We start from the raw sequence: 24,831 nt of genomic DNA on the forward strand, positions 1-24,831 counted from the left end.
GTTTCTTTTGTTAGATTAATTGTGAACAGAATTGCTTTTAATTCATCATTGACAGGTTCTAGTGCTTCTCATGAGGAAATGCATTTGTTCGTCACGTCTTTCTCTTTGAAAATGAACAGTAGGGATAGGCGGATCGATCCAAATATCGATAGTATCGAAAATAACGTTGGTATTGGTATCGGATCAATACTCGCATGCTGAGATCGATACTTTAACTTATTTTTTTCTTCTCTAAACTTAGTGCATTGCTTAATACATTTAACAAAGAGTAGATGTAAATATACCGCTCTTTTCACATCTCGTATGCAAACAATGCAGCTGCTCCCCTGCTATGGTGTTCCCTTTCGAAAGGTAACTCTCGTTGCGTCGTCATTTTTGACGACTGCTAATGGGGTAACTCCTGTTTACTCCGATACTGAAGCCTGGTTTGTTAACGTTTGTGAAGTTGCACAAACCAATGGTGCTTTCACCTGCCAAAAAGGGTGGAACTGACTGCAATATAAGTCGGCGAAAAGCGTCATATCATCAGATTCTTCTACTTCAGTGACGAGACCATCTCTTCGCTCTGCTGCAAGAACCTGAAGCCGAGGAAGGAGCTGAGAAGCTTACCTGCTGCCCGCTATGCGCTCTGCCGTCCCGCCGTGGAACTCGCCACCTGCAGTGGACTCCGCCTCCCTTGTGGCTATCCAGCCAGGACTGAAAGAGCAAATTTGAGCAAATTTCCAAGCGCGTTGATGCTAATGTCGCTTTGCCAGTGTGGTTCATGCAAAGAGTCTTTGCATGAAACGGACGGTCACAGCGAGTGCATCGCCTGTCTGGGGATTTCCCACACGGAGGCTGCGCTCGTTGAGGCTTCATGTTCTCATTGCGAGGATATGAACCTCGCGGGTCGCCTTTTTCCGAAAAGGCGATCCCCCTCGCCATGTTCTCCCGCCTCTTTCTCCACGGAGGAAGAAGCAGCGGAACAGTGGGTCTTCTCTTCACGGCGCGAGTGATGTGACGTCGGCGCGGTGCCCGCGCCCTTCACCCTCCCCTTTGGGCTCCCTCCCGCCGGTGTGTTTCACACAGGAAGATGAACACCCCTCCCCTGATGAGAGTGGCTAGATCCTTCGGCGTCTCCGAGGAGGAAATGATCGTTGACGACTCCATATCCTTGGCGGCCTCTGATGCAGACGAGTGGGCGTGTTCCGGCGAAGAGCCTGAAGCCCCGCCTCCTTCTCAGTCGACACGGCCAAGCATCGATACAGAGCTGATCCGAGTGCTGAAACGAGCTGTGGAGGAGCAACAGCCCAAGTGGTCGGGAACGCTATGGCCAACCTGGTGGTGCTGGAGCGCCACCTGTGGCTGAACTTGGCGGAGATCAGGGACACTGAAAAGATGGCTTTCCTGGATTCGCCGATCTCTCAGAAAGGTCTGTTCGGCCCCACTGTGGACGGTTTCACAGAGCGTTTCACGGAGGCACAGAAGACGTCGTAAGCGCTGCGTCACTTCCTGCCTAAACACCCCAGTGCATCGGCGACTGTTTCAAGCCGCCCGAAGACAGCGTCCACACCACAGCCTGCAAAGCCTGTGCAGCCTCAGCTCTCGCAGAAGCCGGAGCCTGGACTGCAGCAACGCCCCCGAACGGCAAGGAAATTTCCATTTCCAAAGCGCCAAGGTCCCCGCCCTCGCGTAGTGCTGGACCCTGAGCCGCAGAAGCCGTCCTGATAAGTGTGCGGAGAGGAAGAGAAAAAGGAGGATTCTCGCAGGTGCTGGAATTCCCTTAAAGAAAGCTTGCATGTATTCCCCGTCACTTCGAAAAATTCTGAGTGCCGGAGGTTTTCTGACCAGGCGCGTCCCGCTAAGGCAGCGTGTGCCTCAAACTACCGCTGTGATAGCGGACCCACTTACTATAAAGAGCAATTTCCCTCTCCCCACACTTACACTCACACACATCAGCACATCCCCGTCTGGCGATGCGCTGGTATTATCAAAAATACTCAAGAGTGCCAACGCTCCCTCTATAGGCGGCGAGTTAGCATCAATAAAATTAGAACCCTTTTCCGCTCGGCTGTCGGCTTGGATTGGATTTTAAAGACAGTGGAATGAGGCTACTCGCTTCAGTTCGCTCGCAGGCCACCTGTATTCAATGGTGTCGTTCAGACTTTGGTTACGGACGAGTCATGTGTTCATCGAGCCGAAGTACTAACGATGCTTGCAAAGGGCGCCATAGAAACGGTTCCCATTGCAAACAGAGAGTCAGGTTTTTACAGCCGGTATTTCCTCGTACCAAAGAAAGACGGCGGGCTCAGACCAATTCTCGATCTCAGACATCTGAATCAAGCTCTCATGCGCCGGCCGTTCAGAATGTTAACTTTGAAACAGATCCTCGCGCAAATTCACCCCGAGGACTGGTTTCTGTCTGTGGATCTGAAAGACGCGTACTTTCACATCCAAATAGCGCCCCGTCACAGACTGTTCTTGAGGTTTGCTTTCGAGGGAGTGGCTTACCAGTACACAGTTCTTCCTTTCGGACTGTCTCTGGCCCCTCGCACATTTACAAAATGTATGGACGCGGCTCTCTCCCCTCTGAGACAGATGAGAATTTGCATTTTAAACTACCTCGACGACTGGCTGCTGCTAGCCGACTCAGAACATCAACTGATCGCTCACAGGTCGTTACTGCTAGACCACCTGAAGCGCTTAGGGTTGAATATCAACATATCCAAGAGCTGTTTGACTCCCAGACAACAAATTTCCTTTCTGGTTACAGTCATAGACTCGATTCAAATGCTCGTCCTAAAACTGTACCTACATGGGACTTGTCTGTAGTCCTAAGAACCCTTAAAGGAGCCCCCTTTGAATCGCTCGCTTCGATCGGCTTAAAGGCTCTGACGTTGAAAAAACGCTTTGCTTTTGGCCTTAGTGTCGGTCAAAAGAGTGAGTGACTTGCAATCCCTGTCTGTCAGAGCTGCATGTCTCAAGTTTGGGCCTAATGACTGCAAAGTCATTCTTCAGCCACGCAGTGGCTATGTACCGAAAGTGCTCTCATCGCCGTTTAGAGCTCAGGTCATTTCCCTTCTGGCCCTCCCTACTGCGGACGGCGAACAGGGTCCCAACCTGCTGTGTCCTGTCAGAACACTCAGAGTCTACTTTCAGACTTTTCAGACAGTCAGAGCAGCTCTTTGTATGCTTTGAGATCGCTCTAAAGGGCTGCCAGTTACAAAGCAAAGATTGTCACGATGGATTGTTGACGCTATAGCCTTAGCTTATGCTTCGGCTGACCTACAGTGCCCGATCGGGGTGAAGGCCCACTCCACTAGAGGGATGGCCTCGTCCTGGGCGTGGTCTAGCGGAATTTCTGTTGGGGAGATCTGTGCGGCCGCTGGCTGGTCGTCACCATCTACCTTTATTAGTTACAATCTGGACGTGCCCACCTTGCAGATGCAGGTGTTATCTGCTTAAGTTCTCTCTCACCCCCTTATTAGTGGGTGAAGTTATGTTAAAGCAGACCTCATGTTGACTTTGGGTCTCTTATTAGTTCAGGTCTTTTTGGGCCCTCATGAAGTCCCTTTAGACTGGGCTTCTGAGCAGACTAGTTCTGTTTTTGCGTTTAGCACGGCGTGACTGGATACGTTCCCCATTAGCAGACGTCAAAAATTACGACGCAACGAGAGTTACCTTTCGAAAGGGAACGCTCCGGTTACTCACGTAACCTCGGTTCCCTGAGATAAGGGAACGAGCGTTGCGTAAACTGCCGTGCCAAAGTTGCACATGAGTCGATGGCTGTCGCTTCAGTCGTTTGATTCTGATGATATGGCGCATTTCGCCGACTTATATAGCAGTCAGCTCAGCCCTTTTTGGCGGGTGAAAGCGCCACTGGTTTCACCCATTGTGCAACTTCACAAACGTTAACAAATCAGACTTCAGTATCAGAGTAAACAGAAGTTACCCCATTAGCAGTCGTCAAAAATAACGACGCAACGCTCGTTCCCTTATCTCAGGGAACCGAGGTTACGTGAGTAACCGGAGCGTTTTGTTGTTATTCCATCACGTAACTCGACGCGTAAGCGGATACTTTTGGCTAAAGGGAGATATAGAACGGTACAAATTTATTAGAGACGTTTTGAACTTACTATTTGAACGCATTCGTTTACTGGATCCTTATACTGAAAAGTTAACAGGGGTTCACTGGTTTAAGAAATTTCTGTTTGTAAAACCATGCTTCTTTTTATTTATACGGTATTATTTTCATTATTATGCACTGATTCAAATTACTGGGGTGCGGGAGACGGAGCAGGCACAGGCGCAATCATCAAAAAATTGAAACTTTTTCTTTATAAATGGTTTTCTATCAGAGAAAAACACTTAACATTCATGCACTTTGTGTTCATATCCCCAGCTGCTTGCACATAATTTGCTACATTAGTTTGGCCTTTTAATATTACTTTCTTAATGCTTTAAGCCATGTTAAGTTTTTGTTTATAACTCGATGGGAGGTAATGCTCAACATAAAACTACAGGTCCTTTTAAAAAAATTCTTTTTCTTTCAGTTCTTTTTTTCTGTAATGTACTGATAAACATTAGACTTTCATATATTTTAGATTCATTAAACACAAATGAAGTAGTTCAAGCATTTTATTGTTTTAATATTGATGATTTTGGCATACACCTCATGAAAACCCAAAATTCCTATCTCAAAAAATTTGCATATTTCATCCGACCAATAAAAGAAAAATGTTTTTAATACAAAAAAAGTCAACCTCAATACTACAAATGCACTCAATCCTTGGTCAGGAATCCTTTTGCAGAAATGACTGCTTCAATGCGGCGTGGCATGGAGGCCATCAGCCTGTGGCACTGCTGAGGTGTTATGGAGGCCCAGGATGCTTCGATAGCGGCCTTAAGCTCATCCAGAGTGTTGGGTCGTGCATCTCTCAACTTTCTCTTCACAATATCCCACAGATTCTCTATGGGGTTCAGGTCAGGAGAGTTGGCAGGCCAATTGAGCACAGTAATACCATGGTCAGTAAACCATTTACCAGTGGTTTTGGCACTGTGAGCAGGTGCCAGGTCGTGCTGAAAAATGAAATCTTCATCTCCATAAAGCTTTTCAGCAGATGGAAGCATGAAGTGCTCCAAAATCTCCTGATAGCTAGCTGCATTGACCCTGCCCTTGATAAAACACAGTGGACCAACACCAGCAGCTGACATGGCACCCCAGACCATCACTGACTGTGGGTACTTGACACTGGACTTCAGGCATTTTGGCATTTCCCTCTCCCCAGTCTTCCTCCAGACTCTGCCACCTTGATTTCCGAATGACATGCAAAATTTGCTTTCATCCGAAAAAAGTACTTTGGACCACTGAGCAACAGTCCAGTGCTACTTCTCTGTAGCCCAGGTCAGGCGCTTCTGCCGCTGTTTCTGGTTCAAAAGTGGCTTGACCTGGCGCCTGTACCCGGTGGCTCTGGATGTTTCTACTCCAGACTCAGTCCACTGCTTCCGCAGGTCCCCCAAGGTCTGCAATCGGTCCTTCTCCACAATCTTCCTCAGGGTCCGGTCACCTCTTCTCGTTGTGCAGCGTTTTCTGCCACACTTTTTCCTTCCCACAGACTTCTCACTGAGGTGCCTTGATACAGCACTCTGGGAACAGCCTATTCGTTCAGAAATTTCTTTCTGTGTCTTACCCTCTTGCTTGAGGGTGTCAATGATGGCCTTCTGGACAGCAGTCAGGTCGGCAGTCTTACCCATGATTGCAGTTTTGAGTAATGAACCAGGCTGGGAGTTTTTAAAAGCCTCAGGAATCTTTTGCAGGTGTTTAGAGTTAATTAGTTGATTCAGATGATTAGGTTAATAGCTCGTTTAGAGAACCTTTTCATGATATGCTAATTTTTTGAGATAGGAATTTTGAGTTTTCATGAGCTGTATGCCAAAATCATCAATATTAAAACAATAAAAGGCTTGAACTACTTCAGTTGTGTGTAATGAATCTAAAATATATGAAAGTCTAATGTTTATCAGTACATTACAGAATATAATGAACTTTATCACAATATGCACATTTTTTGAAAAGGACCTGTATATGCATTGCTTTCATATTCTGGAGTCCTCTGCTTACAAACTCCTTTTAGAAAGACAAAGAATATCCACATAGTTTTAAGGTGAATGTATATTACATTTACATTTAGACATTTAGTAGACGCTTTTATCCAAAGCAACTTACAAAAAGACCTGGGGCCTGTTTCAATAAGGAGGTTCAACCAACTTGGAGTTTAAACTTGTACTCTGAGTTGATTTACCGAGAGATTAAAAACTCAGAGTTTCCCTTATTTCAGGGTTGACATACTCAGAGTTTTCACTTAACCTCCTTTCTGAAATGGGTCCCTGGAAGCAATCAGAATCAACAAAAGAGCAATAACATGTAAGTGCTATGACAAATCTCATTTAACCTAGCGAGGTTTTATTTTAATTAGATAGATATTGCCTTTTTAGCTAACACTATTTTACAATATTCGCTATGTGTAGCCTATAACAAAAGTATCTTTATTTTACTCTTGCAGCTTTGAATGGAAGACACTCCTGAAGCACTTGTGGCAGTTACAGTTACCTCTCTTTTTTAAACTTTTTGAGTTTTTATTTAATTGTTAGTAGCAGGTTTAATAAATTGTGTTTAAACTATACATTAGTTTGCTGTGTCTTTATTGCATACAAAATTTGTTAAGAAATAACACATACTTGACACAAATTGTGTATTTATAACACAATAGTGTGTAGAAAAAAACAACAACATATTTTCTGTGTTAGCAGGAATAACACACTGGTTGAGTTAAAACTAACACAAAATGTGTTGTCCTTAAGTAGACACAAAGGTGTAACAACAGGCTGTGCTGTTTTTAACACACCCTTTTTAAGAGTGTACTACTGTGTTCTTACTTTGACTGATCCACAGTGTTTTTTTAGTTGCTCATGAGTTCCTTGTTTGTCCTGAACAGTTTAACTGCCTGCTGTTCATAAGAAAAATCTTTCAGGTCCCACAAATTCTTTGGTTTTTCAGCATTTTTGTGTATTTGAACTCTTTCCAATAAGGACTGTATGATTTTTAGATCCATCTTTTCACACTGAGAACAACTGAGGGATTATTACAGATGGTTCAAACGCTCACTGATGCTTCAGAAGGGAAAACAATGCATTAAGAACCAGGGGTAAAAACTTTTGAACCAAATGAAGATGTGTACATTTTTCTTATTTTTATTTATTCTTATTTATTTCACATTTTTTATCATTTAGTACTGCCCTTCAGAAGCTACAGAAGATACTTACACGTTCCCCAGAGGACAAATTAAGAACCCCCCCCCCCCCCCCCCACCCAAGTTCTTAATGCTTTGTGTTTCCTTTTGAAGCATCAGTGAGGGTTTGAACCTTCTAAATAATAGTTGTTCTTCGTAATAGTTGCATATGAGTCCCTCAGTTGTCCTCAGTGTGAAAAAATGGATCTCAAAATCACACAGTCATTGTTGGAAAGGGTTCAAATACATAAAAATGCTGAAAAAACCAAAGAATGTGTGGGAACTGAAGAACAGCGGGCAGTTAAACTGTTCTGGACAAACAAGGGACTCATGAACAACTACCACTAAACAAAAAAACACAGCTGTGGATCATTCAGGTAAAAACACAGTATTAAGAATCAAGTGTATGTAAACTTTTGAACATAAACTATTATTTTCTCTTGTGGATTATAGGTAAACATAAATAAAAAAAACATAAATAAAAAATAACATGCATTTTGTATAGCTAATCCCTTTTATTTTAGTAAAATAATTAACATTTAGCAGATTCTGAAAGGTGTATATAAGCTTTTAATTTTAACTCTACATTCAATTAGTGACACTAGTGAAAGTGTGTTTCAAAGTTCATTGTCTAAAAATGTGTCAAAAGTGTCAATGACAAGAAGCACTATGAGAGAATGTTCTACACTCAGCAGGCTACCAATTATGTTTCGACATTAAATTATCATAAAATTTTTCAAGTTAAGCTTGACAAGGACACGTGGTCAGTCTGAACAAGGCTGATGATGCACGCGGCAACTTTTTGAGCAATATTATCGGGCAACTTTTTTTAAGCAATGATGCTTGGCCACTTTCCCATAGAGAATGGGTAAAACATTTCTATCTGGATAATTTAGATCAGTTGTGGGCCCTGTATCACACCTGGCTGCCCGTTGACGGCAACATTTGCCAAAGTTGACCGGCAACATTGCTCAAAAAGTTGCCCAGTGTATCATCAGCCTAAGTCACAGTTGAACATTATTCTCAATCTGGAAGTCTGATAACAAAAAGCACCTTCCTCAAGTGAGACACAAGACTTGATCAATGCGTTCTTTGTTTAGCTAGCAGGAAACACTCACACACGACAAAAATCATGACCACACAGTACATCACATGACATGTTTTAGGTTTCCATGTCTATTAAGGAACACATCCTTCTGCCACCATCTGATGTCTTTTAGTTCGATAATCAGTGAGCACAAGTAACCCAAATGTCTAGATTACATTACTGTCATACTATGATATCCTAAACTGATGAATAAGATTATAAAGCGATACTGAGCTATTTTAACAGTACAAAGAATCGATTCTTATGTTGCAGGTCTTTCTGAAAGAAGGAAGAAGGTGAACACGGAAAGAACATAATATTCACGCGGCATTAGATTTATAATCTCACTGTTTCAAACTGTTTTCGGGACAGCCAGCTTCCAATCGCAAGTACCCACTAAAAGATGATTTTATATATATTACGCTTACTGATTTAAATACTATTGTGTCAATAGATAAAAGAAGTATCTTAGTAAACATCTAAGATTTGAATACTTAAATGCTTTTTAATTGTGTTTTTTGGTTGTGGGACACCATTTCTGTATGGCCCATATGGACTTGATTTCATAAGTCATGCAGGAGTTAATGTTCAGAATAAAATTGTAGTATCAGAAATGGTGTACAGCTGTAGAAACTATAAATGAGGCTGACCTTATACTCTTTTACGCATAAACAGAAAAAGGAATGTAAGTGTGACAATCTGCCTGTTATACTGTTCACGTCTGTTGGGAGATCGGAAATTAAATTCCTTAATTGGAATCACTGGGTTCAGATTACAGCCCTCTTCTTCCTTGTTCACTGCAACAAAAGCTTGTTGCGCTCAAGCTCCCATCGCATTGACAAGTCGACATATCCTTTGGAAGTCTTTACTGCCCCGAGGTGAGTTAAAGGTCCCATATTGTCAAAATCGAAATTTCCTGGCTTTTTTCATGATAACTGAGGTCTAGGGGCTATGTAACTACATATGAGTTTCAAAACAGTCAATCCACAGTAAACTGCAAACAGCCTGCTTAAAGTAGCTGTTCATTTTCACGAGCCACTGTGACTTCCGTAACAATGTGACGTCCGATCTACTCAGTCACCGCCCCGAGCGCCAACCACCGTCCCACCCTCCTTTTGTCAAACCCAGACAATATCGTGTCCATTCCATTGCTAAGCAACAACAACACGAAAACAAGTGGAGAAAACCCTGTTCAGTCGATAGATGTCAAAACTACATCATTGCACAGGCTTCAGAACAACGTGAATATAAGAGACCACTGGCACGTCAACTTCAGCCTCTTTCACTCAGCGATTCCGGTAAATACACGGATAATGTTTCCCATGATTTGTTCCGGAGTTGTTTGATTTGGTTCATTCACGGTTGTTTTCCGGAATCTGTGCGTGCTTTACACACAACCCATAAAGACATGTGACATGTGGATGTGAGATGTAATGCGACGCGTACGTTTCACCAAACTGAAACTAACCTGAACAAACTGTGCTTCAGCGCTGATAGTGAGGAGCTGGCTCTGTCTGATCGCCGCTTCATTCCACTTTGCACATATCTTTTCGTCGTGAAGAGTCGCATGATAACGTGCATCATCACTACAACACTGCCTTTTGTTCACACAGCGCTCGTTCCCGTAATTTTCCAGAATCAGCGCGTATTGTGAAAGGGGCTTTACTAAAGCAACAGTTATGTAGCTTACTGCATTCAGTGTTTGAAAAAGAAAGAACATTAATGATCATTCTGAAATATCCTGTTGAGTATCAGCAGGCTAGGCTCTCTCTATGGCTCTGGGCTCGGCTAAAGCATACATGACCGTAGTTAACTGTGGTTGGCCTGGCTGTGCGTCACTCAGAAAACAACAGGCCAATCAGAAGAGAGGCTCATGAATATTAATTATATGGGCCAAAATCGACCTGTTTTTGATAGAGCTCCTAAAAAAGGAGCTGTAAAAATATATTGAGAGGGTTTTTGGCACTTATACCGCAATTATATATTCTGAAGGACATCAACAACTAAAATATCTAAATAACTAAAATGTGTACAATATGGGACCTTTAAATGTTTCTGTATTGCTTTTTGCTTAATGTTTCTGTAACATTAAAATACACAAGTTTTTTGCAAACCTTTAATAACATGCATTACAGTAAAGTAAACCAAAGTAAAGCAAAAACAGTACAATTTAGATATATTTTTACTATTTAACAAATACACAGAAATGCTGAAAAACCAAAGAATTTGTGGGACCTGAAGAACTTTTATGAAGAACAGCAGGCAGTTTAACTGTTCAGGACAAACAAGGGACTCATGAACAACTACCACTAAACAAAAAAAACACAGCTGTGGATCATTCAGCTAACAACACAGTATTAAGAATCAAGTGTATGTAAACTTTTGAACATAAACTATTATTTTCTCTTGTGGATTATAGGTGAACATCCTTTATGTGAAATATTCAGGTCAGTGCTAAATAAAAAAATAACATTCATTTTGTATAGCTAATCCCTTTTATTTTGGTAAAATGATTAACATTTAGCAGATTCTGAAAGGTGTATATAAGCTTTTAATTTTAACTCTACATTCAATTAGTGACACTAGTGAAAGTGTGTTTCAAAGTTCATTGTCTAAAAATGTGTCAAAAGTGTCAATAACAAGAAGCACTATGAGAGAATGTTCTACACTCAGCAGGCTACCAATTATGTTTCAACATTAAATTATCATACAATTTTTCAAGTTAAGCTTGACAAGGACACGTGGTCAGTCTGAACAAGGCTGATGATGCACGCGGCACCTTTTTGAGCAATATTATCGGGCAACTTTTTTTAAGCAATGATGCTTGGCCACTTTCCCATAGAGAATGGGTAAAACATTTCTATCTGGATCATTTAGATCAGTTGTGGGCCCTGTATCACACCTGGCTGCCCGTTGACGGCAACATTTGCCAAAGTTGACTGGCAACATTGCTCAAAAAGTTGCCCAGTGTATCATCAGCCTAAGTCACAGTTGAACATTATTCTCAATCTGGAAGTCTGATAACAAAAAGCACCTTCCTCAAGTGAGACACAAGACTTGATCAATGCGTTCTTTGTTTAGCTAGCAGGAAACTCTCACACACGACAAAAATCATGACCACACAGACCATCACATGACATGTTTTAGGTTTCCATGCAGGGCCGTGCAGAGACCTTTAATGGGGCAGGTGCTCAAAGTATAAAAAGGGCACCTGGAACAAGACATTAAAGAGCCCCTCGGGTCCATCACCTCATTGTAGGCATCCAGTTACTCACGTAACAAGTAACAATGTCGTTAACAAGACAAATAATGCATTATTCGAAGTTTTATTTGCATTTATGTTTAGTTCAGGACTCAAACAATAGAATTAGTAATATTTTTATCACTATAAAAGGGGCTCTCTAAATAGGGCTGTGCTCAAAACATCAGTACAGCAATACTGTACTGTATATTGTGACACATTCCTTGCTGATACACGTATTATTACAGAGGCTTCTAGCAGCCAATGCTGTGAAGCAGTTTTGAGAAAGAAACGGAACATAAAAAAATCATTTTAATGTTTAAAAGATTAAAAATATTTTCTTTGGACCTATTCATTTTGATTAGAAATTGTTGTGTATTAAATTGTCAAACGTAAAGATTTTCTTCTCTCTGTTAAACACAATAATAAATAACAGCTGTTATATTAAAAACATGTGTGGTCACTATTGAAAATATATGTTGCCCCTGATGTATTGTATTGTAAGATTGTAGACGGTAGGATATTAAGGCATAAAATGGCATGATTTATAATTCAGATACAGGTTCACACAAAAACAAAATATCTTATACACCTTTATACCATTAAAAGGGATCAATCGAGCTTATCATTTATTATATTTATTTAAAACCTAAATATTACTGTCTAAATTGTTTTTAGAAGGCACATTAACTTCTTTCACATTTACAACTCTATGTGTTTGCCGCATAAAAACGTAGGTCGATAATTGCAATAATTTGACCATAGAGCTGAAAAATGTGGAAATAAAAATGCATTCTCTGTCACGAGGGGGCCGCTTTACGGGACAGCCAGCTTCCAATTGCAAGTACCCACTAAAATGGGATTTTATATATATATATTAAGCTTCCTGATTTTAAATATTATTGTGGGTTTCAATAGATAAAAGAAGTATCTCAGTAAACATCTAAGATTTGAATACTTAAATGCTTTTTAATTGTGTTTTTTGGTTGTGGGACACCATTTCTGTATGGCCCATATGGACTTGATTTCATAATAAGTCATGCAGGAGTTAATGTTCAGAATAAAATTGTAGTATCAGAAATGGTGTACAGCTGTAGAAACTATAAATGAGGCTGACCTTATACTCTTTTACGCATAAACAGAAAAAGGAATGTAAGTGTGACAATCTGCCTGTTATACTGTTCAGTCTGTTGGGAAATCGGAAATTAAATTCCTTAATTGGAATCACTGGGTTCAGATTACAGCCCTCTTCTTCCTTGTTCACTGCAACAAAAGCTTGTTGCGCTCAAGCTCCCATCGCATTGACAAGTCGACATATCCTTTGGAAGTCTTTACTGCCCCGAGGTGAGTTAAATGTTTCTGTATTGCTTTTTGCTTATTGTTTCTGTAACATTAAAATACGCAAGTTTTTTGGCAAACCTTTAATAACATGCATTACAGTAAAGTACACCAAAGTAAAGCAAAAACAGTACAATTTAGATATATTTTTACTATTTGAAATAACTGTTTTCTATATGAATATATTTTAAAATGTAATTTATTCCTGTGATTTCAAAGCTGAATTTTTAGCATCATTACTGCAGTCACCTGATCCTTCAGAAATAATTGTAACATTCTTTAAAAACAATTATTATTATTATTATTATTATTATTATTATTATTATTATTATTATTATGTTGAAAACAGCTGAGTATAATTTTTTTCAGGTTTTTTTATGAATAGAAACTTCAGAAGAGCAGCATTTATCTGAAATGGAAATCTTTTTTAACATAATAAATGTCTTTATCATAATTTTGATCAATTTTAAGCATGCTTGCTAAATAAAATTATTAATTTCTATAACTTCTTTACTAAAAAAATTATACTGACTGTCTTTCTTTTCATCAAAGAAATCTGAAATAAATACACGTTAAATATTGATAATAATAATAAAATGTTTCTTGAACAACAAATCAGAATATTACAATGATTTCTGAAGGATCATGTGACACTGATGCCTGGAGTAATGATGCTGAAAATTCAGCTTTGATCACAGAAATAGATTACATTTGAAAATATATTTAAATAGAAAGCAGTTATTTTAAATGGTAAAAAATATTTCACAGTATTACTGTTTTTGCTGTATTTTAGATCAAATAAATAGAGGCTTGGTGAGCAGAAAAGACTTCAAAAAAAATTAAAAAAACTTTTGACTGGTAGAATATGCTGGATTCATTTGTGATTTAAAATAAATCATGCATTATAATGTCAAATATGTATGTAAAAAGTATTAAGTTGCTAGTAAATATATCTTAAACCAAACAAGATGGTTTGTTGGTCTTAGCTGAATTATATTGGTCTCACAGCATGGTCATGCTGGTTTAGAGTAGTTTAAGCTGTTTTAAAAAGCATAATGCAATGTTTTGATATTGATTTTGTAAGGATTTTTATTATGCTTTGCTTAATATGGAGTATGCAAAGGCAAGTATGTCTAATAATAATGAATTCACTTGTAATTGTACTTACTTGGGTGTTGGTCTTACTTAATGTGAATGAGTTCAGTAGTAATCAATGACATCACATGATCAAGGTCACCAACAGTGAACTTCTATCTTACCAGTGTGCATAAACAGAAATACAGAAAGAGAGCATTACAAGAGTTACAAAAAGAGACAGCGCGTGATTAAATCAGGCAAAATCAAATTATACAACTAGGGACATGCAGCATGAGACATATTCTCATGACAACTGGCTATACAAACAGCCACAGGGTCTGTTCTCATTATGGCCACAGGGTCAAAAAGTAACTTGGAGTATGTGCACCTTTGGAATGTGTAAAGGTTGTGAAATCAGTGTGTACAACAATAATGCTCTCCTTAGATGTATTGTATGCCTTTGAAACATGTTTCAAACTATTAATGGCTACTTTTGAAACGCTGTTTTTGCGCCTGTCGCATGTGCTCACCAGGTTTTGTGAAGTTCTGAGTTTTTCTTTATGCTTTGCACGATTTTGGGTACATTTGGACAAGGCCCTATTCTAAACAACCTCCTCATAGCTTTCCAAAGGGCAAATTTCAACATTTTTTGATAATTATTGACCTAGAGAGTCCAGAGAATTGTACTGCAGTTTTTTCCCAGATCTCTCATAGACCTTTGGGGTCATGAGTCAAACAGGCCCACTGAGTTTCGTTCCGATCGGCCTCTCTTAACCTTGTCTAATGGGTGCTTAAACTTCATCGGTCAATGGCGGCCATGTTTTTTGTGATACACAAACGTCCTTATAGACACTTGTGGCACTTTGGAACAAGACCAAGCCCTGCGATTTTCATGTTGATAGGACAAATTATTGTATAGTAGTTATAGCCATTTTTATTTTTTTCCTTCTAATAGCACCACCAAGTGGCCAAGCTCCGTGATTTTTATCCTGTCATCTCAGATTGAGCTCTTACATAAGTGTTCTAAGTTTGGCGGAGATATATCATTCTATTCAGATGATATAGGCATTTTACTAAAAGTGGCCTTGCCCCTTTCAAAAGGTTTGGCGTCCCTTTGCGACAATGAGTCGAAAGTTCAACTTTTTTTGATAATTATTAATATTCACTCTCCAGAGAAATTCCTACATTAGTTTGGTTACGATTGGATGAAAAACCTAGGACTAGTGGTTAAAAAAATACCAGAAAATTTTGCAATCGAATCTGAGGCATACATTTTGTCTGACGTGAGCCAACGATTTCAAAGCCGGCGACTGGCAGTTTAGGAGATATGACTGATTTCATACTTTTGATCGCTGTAGCACCCCCATCAGGCCGATTGGGCAGAACCTTGGTGACATTGTCGGCAATGTGAGTACTACCATCCCTCCAAGTTTCAAGTCTCTACGACTTACAGTTTGGTCTGCACGATCAGTTTTACATGGAGATCGCTGGTCATTGGCCATTTTAACAATTACAATACGTTGTTTTTTTCTATATTATACAGACACTTCATATTCAATGGTATTTTATTATTTGACTGCCTTTAATGTTATACTTTCAAGAAAGCATTTGCACTGGGTTTGTAAAAAAATACACAGTTTTGACCAGGATGAGTCACCAGCATGTGGTGTTTCAAGCGCTTTGAAATAGTTAATCATTTTGTGAAGCAATTGGTTCAATTGATTCGAAGCTTCAAAAAAGTTTGTTTCTCCCATCACTACTTTAAACTAGAGTCAAAACTACATTACCTACATTATAGGGTCAAACTACATTACCAAGCCACACTGAGACTTTTGTGCTGGAAATAAGTCACTTTATTAAGCCACGCAATGAAATTATTCAATTACACATGACAAGAATAGTCATGTGTCACATGTACCCTGAGAAAGCACACTGGGTGTAATCAACTTGGGCCTAAATTTAAATCACATGACAACCGTTACACATGGTCTAAAGTTTTGTGTTTCGTCCTTTACTCTACAGGATGGCGCTACCTGATTATCCTATTCCAGAACTGGATGCTACACTCCAGGAGGCAAGTCGGGTGCTTCAGCTCACCTTAAATCCTGACCAGTACCAACAGTATAAAACTGCCCTTCTTCAGCAAAAAGATGCACTCCAGGAAGTCCAAGAACAGCTGAAGAAACACGTCTCTGGACGTGAGAACTGGGTGACTGGGGAATTCAAAACGCGGCTGCTCTCCTGCTACGATCCCCTGCCCAATTCCACTGCTGTTCCTTCCGTCCTGCCCTCCTCTAAGCTAAAGGGGGAGTTTGCACAGATAGAGCGGGCTACGGCCCTGCTGTGGGCAGTTGCTAAGCTGTACAGTGAACCAAGGCTAGTGGAAGGGGATGTTCCAACTGAGCGAACACAACAGTCGCAGGTTTTTGCAGCTAGTCGCCTACCAGGCAAGAGCCAGGATGAGCTAAAGGTAAAGCTTTGGTTTGATTAACTTCCAATTGTTACTTTTTTTAAAGGGAACCCCCAGTATTATGACTGAATAATGAACATAATATAATATAAACAATGTCTCTTACTGAAATATGTAGTAGAAAACCCATGAAAGATTTATGTTATTTAAAAACTCCACATCGTTTTATAAATATTTTGTACTATGGGGGCGCTATTATTTTGATGACTTGAAATGGTTGCACTCAGTGAGCTACTGTTGCTACCTGTTGCTATTTTTACCATAACACAACTCGAAATATAAAACACTGATACGATTACCTCAGCTACTGAAAGAGCTTACTGGTGGCGACGGATATAAGCTTAAACCAAATGCCATGCCATCAATTTTCCCACACAAGGAGTCTAAACACCCTTGCATATTAAGTGAAATCCTCGCTGAAAAACTCCTTCAGAGGCTACGGCATCATGACAAGAGTCGACACGTTTACATCCTGCCAGGATGGCATCTAGCATTTCTTGTCTCTGCTCTTTGTAAGCTCTTTCAGTAGCTATGGTCGACTAAAAGCCTCAAAGGCATCAGGGCTAAAGTGAAGAGAACAAAGACGCAGGTCTTAGTTTTATTTGTTCACAGGCATCTTCCCTTTTTTTTCTTCCCTCTTCTTATAGCTAGGAAAAGCAGTAAAGAATTACATGGCTTCTCTTGTTGCCCTTTGACTAAAAATTACTACCAAAAGCCACAAAGTGTGGCATCATATCAGTATTTTATTTTCCAAGATGTGTTGCGATAAATAGCAACAGGTGGTTCCAGTAACTCGCCGAGTGCAACCATTTCACGTCATTAAAATAATGGTGCCCCCTAATAGTCCAAATCCATGTGGATTTTTAAAATCACAAAAGAAAAGTCTTTTATGGGTTTTCTGCTACATATTTCAGTTAGAGACATCATTTATGTTATATTAAGCCATACACATCCTAATACCCAAAGGTTCCCCTTCTTTTGCAAAGTAATTTTTTTACTGACTTCTTAATGACATATTTTCTTGGCCTTACTGTTTTCAGACCTACCCAGACAGCCTTCACGCCATATTGACCTGTCGAGGGGGTATATTTCCGATTCAAATCTTATGGCAACCAAGTTCAGGAGAATCTCTTTCTCCTTTACCTCTCAATGACATCTGTGCCCAACTGACACATGCAATGAGTCACCCAGCAGCAGCACCCGAACAAGACCCGTCCACTATTTGTGGTCTGTCTTCTCTTCATCGCCAAGCCTGGCATTCTGTAAGAATGGATATCTTAAATGCAGGGGGAGAAGCAGCAGTTTCACTTGAAATGATGGAGAGTGCCATTCTAGCTGTTTCTCTGGAAGACAATCCAGCACCGGCCGATCTTGCAAATATACTCAATGCTGTCCGGCTAGGAAAGAAAGGCAGATGTTTGAGATACTATGATAAGGTATGTAAAAACAACAACTTTCCCATGCTAATCACGGTTTTGCAAGATTCAGGATTTAAGAATTGCATATCTTTCAATTAATGAAAAAAATGGAAATTTAAAGGCATTTATAATTCATTTCCGAATGATGCACAACCTGTGATGATTTTTTAACACAGAAATATTATTAAAGGATTAGTTCACTTCAAGAAATGAAAATTTCCTGATAATTTACTCACCCCATGTCATCCAACATGTCTTTCTTTCTTCAGTCAAATAAAAATCAAGGTTTTTGAGGAAAACATTCCAGGATTTTTCTCCATATAGTGCACTTCAATAGGAGCCAATGGGATGAAGGTCCAAACTGTAGTTTCAGTGCAGTTTTAAATAAGAGTCTTATCTAGCAAAACAATCTGTCATTTTCTAAAAAAAATAAAAAATAAATAAAAAACTTAATTTCTTCTTGGCTGAAGTAAGAAAGACATTAACATCTTGGATGAAATGGGGGCAAGTAAATTATCAGGAAAATTTTAATTCTGAAAGTGAACTTATCCTTTAATGTCAAATCAAACTCAACTGTCTGTAATGGCAAAATGAAACAACTATTTACCATCTTCATCAACAGGTGGTGAACTTGGTGGTTTTTAAAGATGCTCAAGCAGGCATGTTGTTTGAGCACAGTGCCCTGGATGGAATGGTAGCTGGACTTGTCGTTGAACGTCTGTGGCAGCTCTCAGAATCTGCAAACACAGAAATTATAAACACCCAAACCAATGGTTTAGCTCCACCCTCAAATGCTGGTTCCCTCCTTCCTAAACCTCTGAAAATGCCACTGGAAGGCATAACTATGCCGACTCAGCCTCTTTCTAGCCTTCTACAAACCAGCCAATCTGTCATGACTTTTGAAGTTTTATCTTACCCAGATGTGTTCACCACCTTAAGGGGCCACAGAGGTTTATATGATGCATGGGTTAATTTCGCTTTGCAGCTATCCTTGAGGCAAACACTTGGAGATGCAGCTAGTAGCCTTATTATGGTGACACCTACCCACATGCGTCACTTCAAACATGGCCGCTGTGATCCCACATACTCCACAACTGTGAGATCTCACCAGCTTGTTACAGCACTGGCATCCTGCATTGGCCCAGACAAGGTTCCCCGGTACACAAATGAGATTTTCCGACTCTTCCACCTTGCCTTTATAGAGCACAAAAACCTCATTAAAGCCACAAAACTTGGCCTTGGTGTGGGGCCTCATCTGGCAGCCTTGCGCAGATCTATGTCTCAAGAGAACCCACTCAAAAGGTTTCTTGACCCGTTTGGATGCCCTTCAGTTTACTTGACTGGATCAGATCTGATGGAGGGAGTTGAGTGTGCTGTAGGTAATGTGTATGCTACAGACCAACTTGCGGTCACATATCTAGGAAGGAAGGACAAAGTACGTGTTGTGCTGAACGGAAAGGGTACTTTTGCCAACGTCCTGGGAAATCTCAAAGAAACACTTGAGCTCAATCTAAAACTAGTAATGCTTTTGGCACTAAGGTATGCCATTGCTGGGCAAATGGGAGCCATTGAATGTCTCCTGCAAGACAATGAAGAAAAACTAGTAAATGGATCTTCAGTGGATGATCCAGTCAAAGCTGTAGAGCAGAAAGGACACAACAAAACCATGAAGCCAGATTTCACACTAGTGATTCATGGTGGGGCAGGAGAGGAAATGATGCTGAATCAAAAGGTGATTGGGACTATCGAATTTGCCCTTCAAACAGCTCTAACTCTTGGAGCACAAGTGCTTTTCCATGGAGGTAGTGGTCTGGATGCAGTACAAAGAAGTGTAATTGCATTAGAGGACTGTTTCTTGTTTAATGCTGGCAAGGGATCAGTATATAACAGAGATGGAGAACATGAAATGGAAGCCACCATTGTGGATGGACAAGGAAAGAACTCAGGCTCAGTAGCTTGTCTGCGAAGAGTGAAAAACCCAATAAAAGCAGCCCGATGTGTTATGGAAAAGAGTGCACACTCGTTACTAATAGGAGAAGGTGCGGAACAGTTTCTAGACAGTCTTGGAGAGAAAGAAACAACACTGAAATCCGAGTACTTTGACACTGACATAAGATACAAGGAGTTGCTTATGAAGTCAGGAGATGGCAAGAATAACCATCCTCAAACTGTAGGTGCAGTTGCGCTGGATAAGTGGGGCAAGTTGGCAGCAGCCACATCTACTGGAGGTTTAGTTGGCAAGTGGAAAGGCAGAGTCGGTGACACCGCTATAGTGGGGGCAGGAATATATGCTGATGAGAAACTTGCCGTGACCTGCTCTGGTGATGGCGACGCTTTCTTACGTCAAACAGTTGCTCACAAAGTAGCCAGCTTGTACAACCTCAAGGGTTACACCCTCAGACAGGCTTGTCGGGAAGTTATCCATAACGATCTGGAGGAAAAGTGTGCTGGAATTATTGCTGTAGACCATCAAGGTGAAGCGGTTATTGAAACCAACGCTGGGGTCATGTTTGTTGGTTCAATGGTCAACGGCATTCCTCGTACTGAAGTACTGAGACCTATGAAGGAGTTGTCGAATGTGATTTGGGAGACTAATGAATTGGTAGCTCACCTACAGCCCAATCCTTGGACTCCAGGAGCCACTATTCTCACTCGGAAAACTATAAATGGACCTAGAAGCATCTTTCAGTTAGTGCTACCTGACTACATAGCAATGATGCAGGGGGCTCAGTCTGTTGCCAATATCCTTTGTGAGAAACTTGGTGTGCATCGCTGTGCCCTTGTGTTTATGCCAGAATTCGACAAGCCAGCTTGCATCAAAATATTGCCTCTCCATGGCCTAGAACCAAACTGGAAGCCTCAGCTTGCTGAGGAAACAGAGTTCAATCCTTACGACCCTGGATACTGTAGCTCCAAAAGTGGTCCACGATGTGAGGATATACATCTTGACCAGGTGCAAGCAAAGATTCGCTCTCGACTCCCAACACCCAATGCACCTTCTTGCTTTAATTTCCATGGGGATCTCTCTGAAGGTGGCCTTTTCCCCCGCATTATCCGTGGTGAGGAGCAACAGTGGCGTGTCTGGGAAGACAATGAACATGTAGCCTTCCTTACTCCTTTTCCAAATACACCAGGCTTGACAGTCCTAGTGCCAAGAAAACCTCTTACCAGTGACATCTTCTGTCTGAAAGACAATGACTATACATCACTAATTGTGGCAGTACGAAAGGTTGCTAATCTTTTGCAAGACGGAATGAATGCCCATGATGTAGCTCTCATATTTGAAGGTTTTGAGTTTGATTATGCCCATGCCAAACTGATTCCATTAGTTCCTCAGCCCAATGCCATAAAACCCACAGCCGTGGTTTCTCAGTTCTGCCCAACTTACGCAGGATATGTAACATCAGTAGATGGCCCACTGGCTAACAAAGACGACCTTACAGAGATCCACACCAAGATCACAAAGACTACTGCTCCTAAGTCCTGGGAAGACCCACAGACTCATGCTGCATCCGCCATTAAGAGCAAATGGTATCGCAATCTCTTTCAAATCCAAAACACCCTGTTTCACAGCACGGTAGAGTACTTCAACAACAAATGCAAGTATGCTTACGCACTGACACCTATCACCACTGACACAATCTCTTCTCCAATGGGTCTGGGGTCAGATTCTGAGCCTGTGTTTGTTAACATGCTGGGCCAAGATGTATATCTGGCGGACTCTATGCAATTTGTTTTAGAGTACTTCATAAGGTTTCACGACGGTCTTCCCGGGGCTTACTACGTGTCCCCCAGTTTCAGAGGGGAAGACCCTGATGCTACGCATCTCAACCAGTTCTACCATGTGGAATGCGAGCTTCTGGGTGACATGAATGTTGCTATTAGTAGAGCTGAAGGCTACATTGCCCATTTAACTCAAGCAATGCTAAAGGAGCATTCAAACATTATCTTTAACACTGCTGGTACACTATCCCATGCCCAAGAACTATTGAAGAACTTGGAAAAACCCCTTCCAAGAATAACCTTGGATCAAGCCATTCAAATGATGCCTTCCTCTGACTGCCTTGAATGGGTTCAGGAGGGACAACCACAGTTTGGCAGGAAGCTAACTCGAAAGGGAGAAAGAGTTCTAATAGAAAAGTATGGAGGTGCAGTTTGGCTGACAGACATGGACCACCTTGGTGTGCCTTTCTACCAAGCATACATTGAAGGTTCGGGCAGGAGCAAAGCCAAGGCGGCTGACCTTCTCTTAGGATTAGGGGAGACAATAGGGCTTGGGGAACGTCATTCTACGCCTGAAATGGTACGAGAGGCCTTACAACACCATGCCGTACCAGAGGAGTCATACAAATGGTACATCAACATGCGTCAAGTCATCCCCCTGCTTACAAGTGGATGGGGTATGGGCACAGAGAGATACCTATGCTGGCTTCTACAGCACAATGATGTCAGGGACATGCAAATCATACCCAGACTGAAAGCCAAAAAGTTCATGCCTTAAATGGTATATATATTTGTCCTTGAATGCTACACTTGTGCAAAAACTTTCTACAAATACAGAATACAGAATATATAGACAGGTGTAGGGTTATAGCTTGACATATAAAGCATGGAATCAATGCAAAATATTTTCAAAAGAATTTTAGTAAGAATAAGGATATGAAATTTTGAAATAAAGGTTATGCTATACTTCCCTATTTCAGATTGTTACATCATTTTATTTTATGATAACATTTAGAACATTTTGAAATAAATGTTAAGCTATCACTACACTGCATTTCAGATTGTTACAGTTTTAATTTTCTGATGACAGAACATTTTATGTTTTGAGCTGGGCGTGCAGCGTATTGACAGTTTGATGTATACAAATGCTTTAATTCTTTATCGCTATGTCTGTATCTTTTTCTCTTTCCTTGTTTTGTTTAACACTTGCTTAAAATAGTATATGAATGCATTACATAATGGTTTGCTGTTTTATAAGAAATGTATTATAAAACTCTTTTAAAACATTGTTTCAAAGTACATTAATAAAATCCAGATAAATTACACTTGATGTGTTTTAATTGTTTTATCAATAAACACTGAGCTCATTGAACTTCAAGTAAGAAGAATAAAAATAAAAAAAATAATTAGAAACTTGTCATACAAAATATGTGATACATTTCATTCTTGTCATGTAGCTGGGCAAATATTTTACCTGAAATATTTTATCTGATGAACAAGAAAGCACATTAAACACTATAGAAATCAAATGGAGTTGGATAATTATACTGACACCCATACCAGAATAAAAATCACCAAACAGATAATGATCAAGATCAATGGGCAACAGATATGCCCTTCTGGGACAGTAACTATTCAGAGTAAAACAGGATTAGAGCTGCGCTTAAACCTTTATTGCAGAATATGTAATTTTATTCTCATGACCAACACTCACTCTCACAGAACTTGTGACAAGCTGTTAAAAAAAGTCTCACAAACTGACAACAGCATGCAGATAAAGAAAACAGTGCCTCTTTTTCCAACATACACAACCACATAGGGGCAGTATAACAAACAAAGCAAAAATTTCTACTTCCAGATATGCTATTGAGACGTGATTTGATTACATTTTTCTAATATATTTCTTACACATTTCTATACTGTTTAGGAAACAAGGCTATTTATCTTTGTAATGGCGTAAATTATCACATCCAGTCATGGATTTGTCAGAAAACCCTTGCACATATCATATATAATATACTAAAGGGATAGTTCACCCAAAAATAACAATTCTGTCATTAATTACTCACCCCCACATCACTCTTTGTTCAAGATATTTTTGATGAAATCTGAGAGCTTTCTGACCCTTCATAGATAGCAATGGTGGAGGACTGCCCCAGAAGAGAAGAAAGTTGTTATTTTTGTTTTCTTTGCACATGAAATATATTCTTGTAGCTTCATAAAATTACGGTTGAACCAGTGATGTCCCATGGACTATTTTAACAATGTCCTTACTACATTTCTGTGCCTTGACCATAGTAGGACCCTTGCTGTCTATAAAGGGTCAGAAAGCTCTCAGATTTCATCAAAAATATCTTAATTGATATTTAGGGTGAGTAATTGATGACAGAATTAAAATTTTTGGGCAATGTGACTCGTCTTAAGTAGCATGGGTATTTTTGTAGCAATAGCCAAAAATACATGGGTCAAAATTATCTATTTTTCTTTTATGACAAAAATCATCAGAATATTACGTAAAAATCATGTTACATGAAGATATTTTGAAAAGTTCCTACTGTAAATATATCAAAACTTAATTTTAGATTAGTTATATGCATTGCTAAGGGGATTTTGTCAATATTTCGATTGTTTTGCACCCTCAGATTCCAGATTTTCAAATACAGAAGTCATTTGAAGTGGATCAAATACATTCATCAAAATTGTCCTAAAACAAGAACAGGTATTGTTTTGGTTTTAGGACAACTTTGATAAAAAGTTTTGATCTGTTGAAGTGTTGACTACTGTAGTTGTATCTCAACCAAATATTGTCCTATCCTAACAAACCATACATCAGTGGAAAGCTTATTCATTCAGTTTTCAGATGATGTATAAATCTCTATTTTAAAAGTGACACTTTATGACTGGATTTGTGATCCAGGCTCACAAATTAGCATTGCATAGGCATACATCAGAAACACGTTAAATGGTAGGCTATTAAACGACAGCATAAATACTGTAGCAAAGCTATGAAATTCATGTACTATCCTAAAAGGCAAAACAGAAAATAAAAAAAAGAACTAAATAGGGAGCACCCGGATTTGAACCGGGGACCTCTTGATCTGCAGTCAAATGCTCTACCACTGAGCTATACCCCCTTGCGGTTCTACTCGTAATTTCTTTACAATATATTCCTATAGGTAGTGATTGAAATACTGTCACATATAATTGTA

The 24,831-nt window shown here is 40.0% G+C and overlaps 2 protein-coding genes and 1 non-coding gene across 3 annotated transcripts; 2 read left to right on the forward strand and 1 right to left on the reverse strand.

The window, feature by feature from the left end:
- The first annotated feature begins 1,377 nt into the window (after positions 1 to 1,377).
- LOC141317516 (peroxisomal carnitine O-octanoyltransferase-like) lies at positions 1,378 to 18,087 on the forward strand. Its single transcript, XM_073833144.1, has 6 exons — positions 1,378 to 1,472; positions 2,949 to 3,111; positions 12,783 to 12,940; positions 16,034 to 16,481; positions 17,522 to 17,917; positions 18,076 to 18,087. Exons 1-6 carry the CDS (start codon positions 1,378 to 1,380, stop codon positions 18,085 to 18,087), a joined length of 1,272 nt encoding a protein of 423 aa, XP_073689245.1.
- A 443-nt stretch (positions 18,088 to 18,530) lies between these two features.
- Positions 18,531 to 22,947, forward strand: LOC141324408 (uncharacterized). Its single transcript, XM_073833542.1, has one exon. The coding sequence runs from the start codon at positions 18,561 to 18,563 to the stop codon at positions 22,398 to 22,400; it is 3,840 nt and encodes a 1,279-aa protein (XP_073689643.1). The 5' UTR covers positions 18,531 to 18,560; the 3' UTR covers positions 22,401 to 22,947.
- A 1,737-nt stretch (positions 22,948 to 24,684) lies between these two features.
- trnac-gca (transfer RNA cysteine (anticodon GCA)) lies at positions 24,685 to 24,756 on the reverse strand. The gene has a single exon. It is a non-coding gene; the product is annotated as a tRNA-Cys (tRNA).
- Positions 24,757 to 24,831: the final 75 nt, after the last annotated feature.

The sequence above is a fragment of the Garra rufa genome, chromosome 1 (assembly GCF_049309525.1).
Source record: "Garra rufa chromosome 1, GarRuf1.0, whole genome shotgun sequence".
Taxonomy (NCBI): Eukaryota; Metazoa; Chordata; class Actinopteri; order Cypriniformes; family Cyprinidae; genus Garra; species Garra rufa.

Coding starts and splice junctions, on each gene's coding strand:
- LOC141317516 (XM_073833144.1), top strand. CDS start 1,378: ATGGCTTTCCTGGATTCGCCGATCTCTCAGAAAGGTCTGTTCGGCCCC. Junction 1,473..2,948: donor ACGGAGGCACAGAAGACGTC/GTAAGCGCTGCG, acceptor CCTGTCTGTCAG/AGCTGCATGTCTCAAGTTTG. Junction 3,112..12,782: donor GTCCCAACCTGCTGTGTCCT/GTCAGAACACTC, acceptor TATACTGTTCAG/TCTGTTGGGAAATCGGAAAT.
- LOC141324408 (XM_073833542.1), top strand. CDS start 18,561: ATGTTGTTTGAGCACAGTGCCCTGGATGGAATGGTAGCTGGACTTGTC.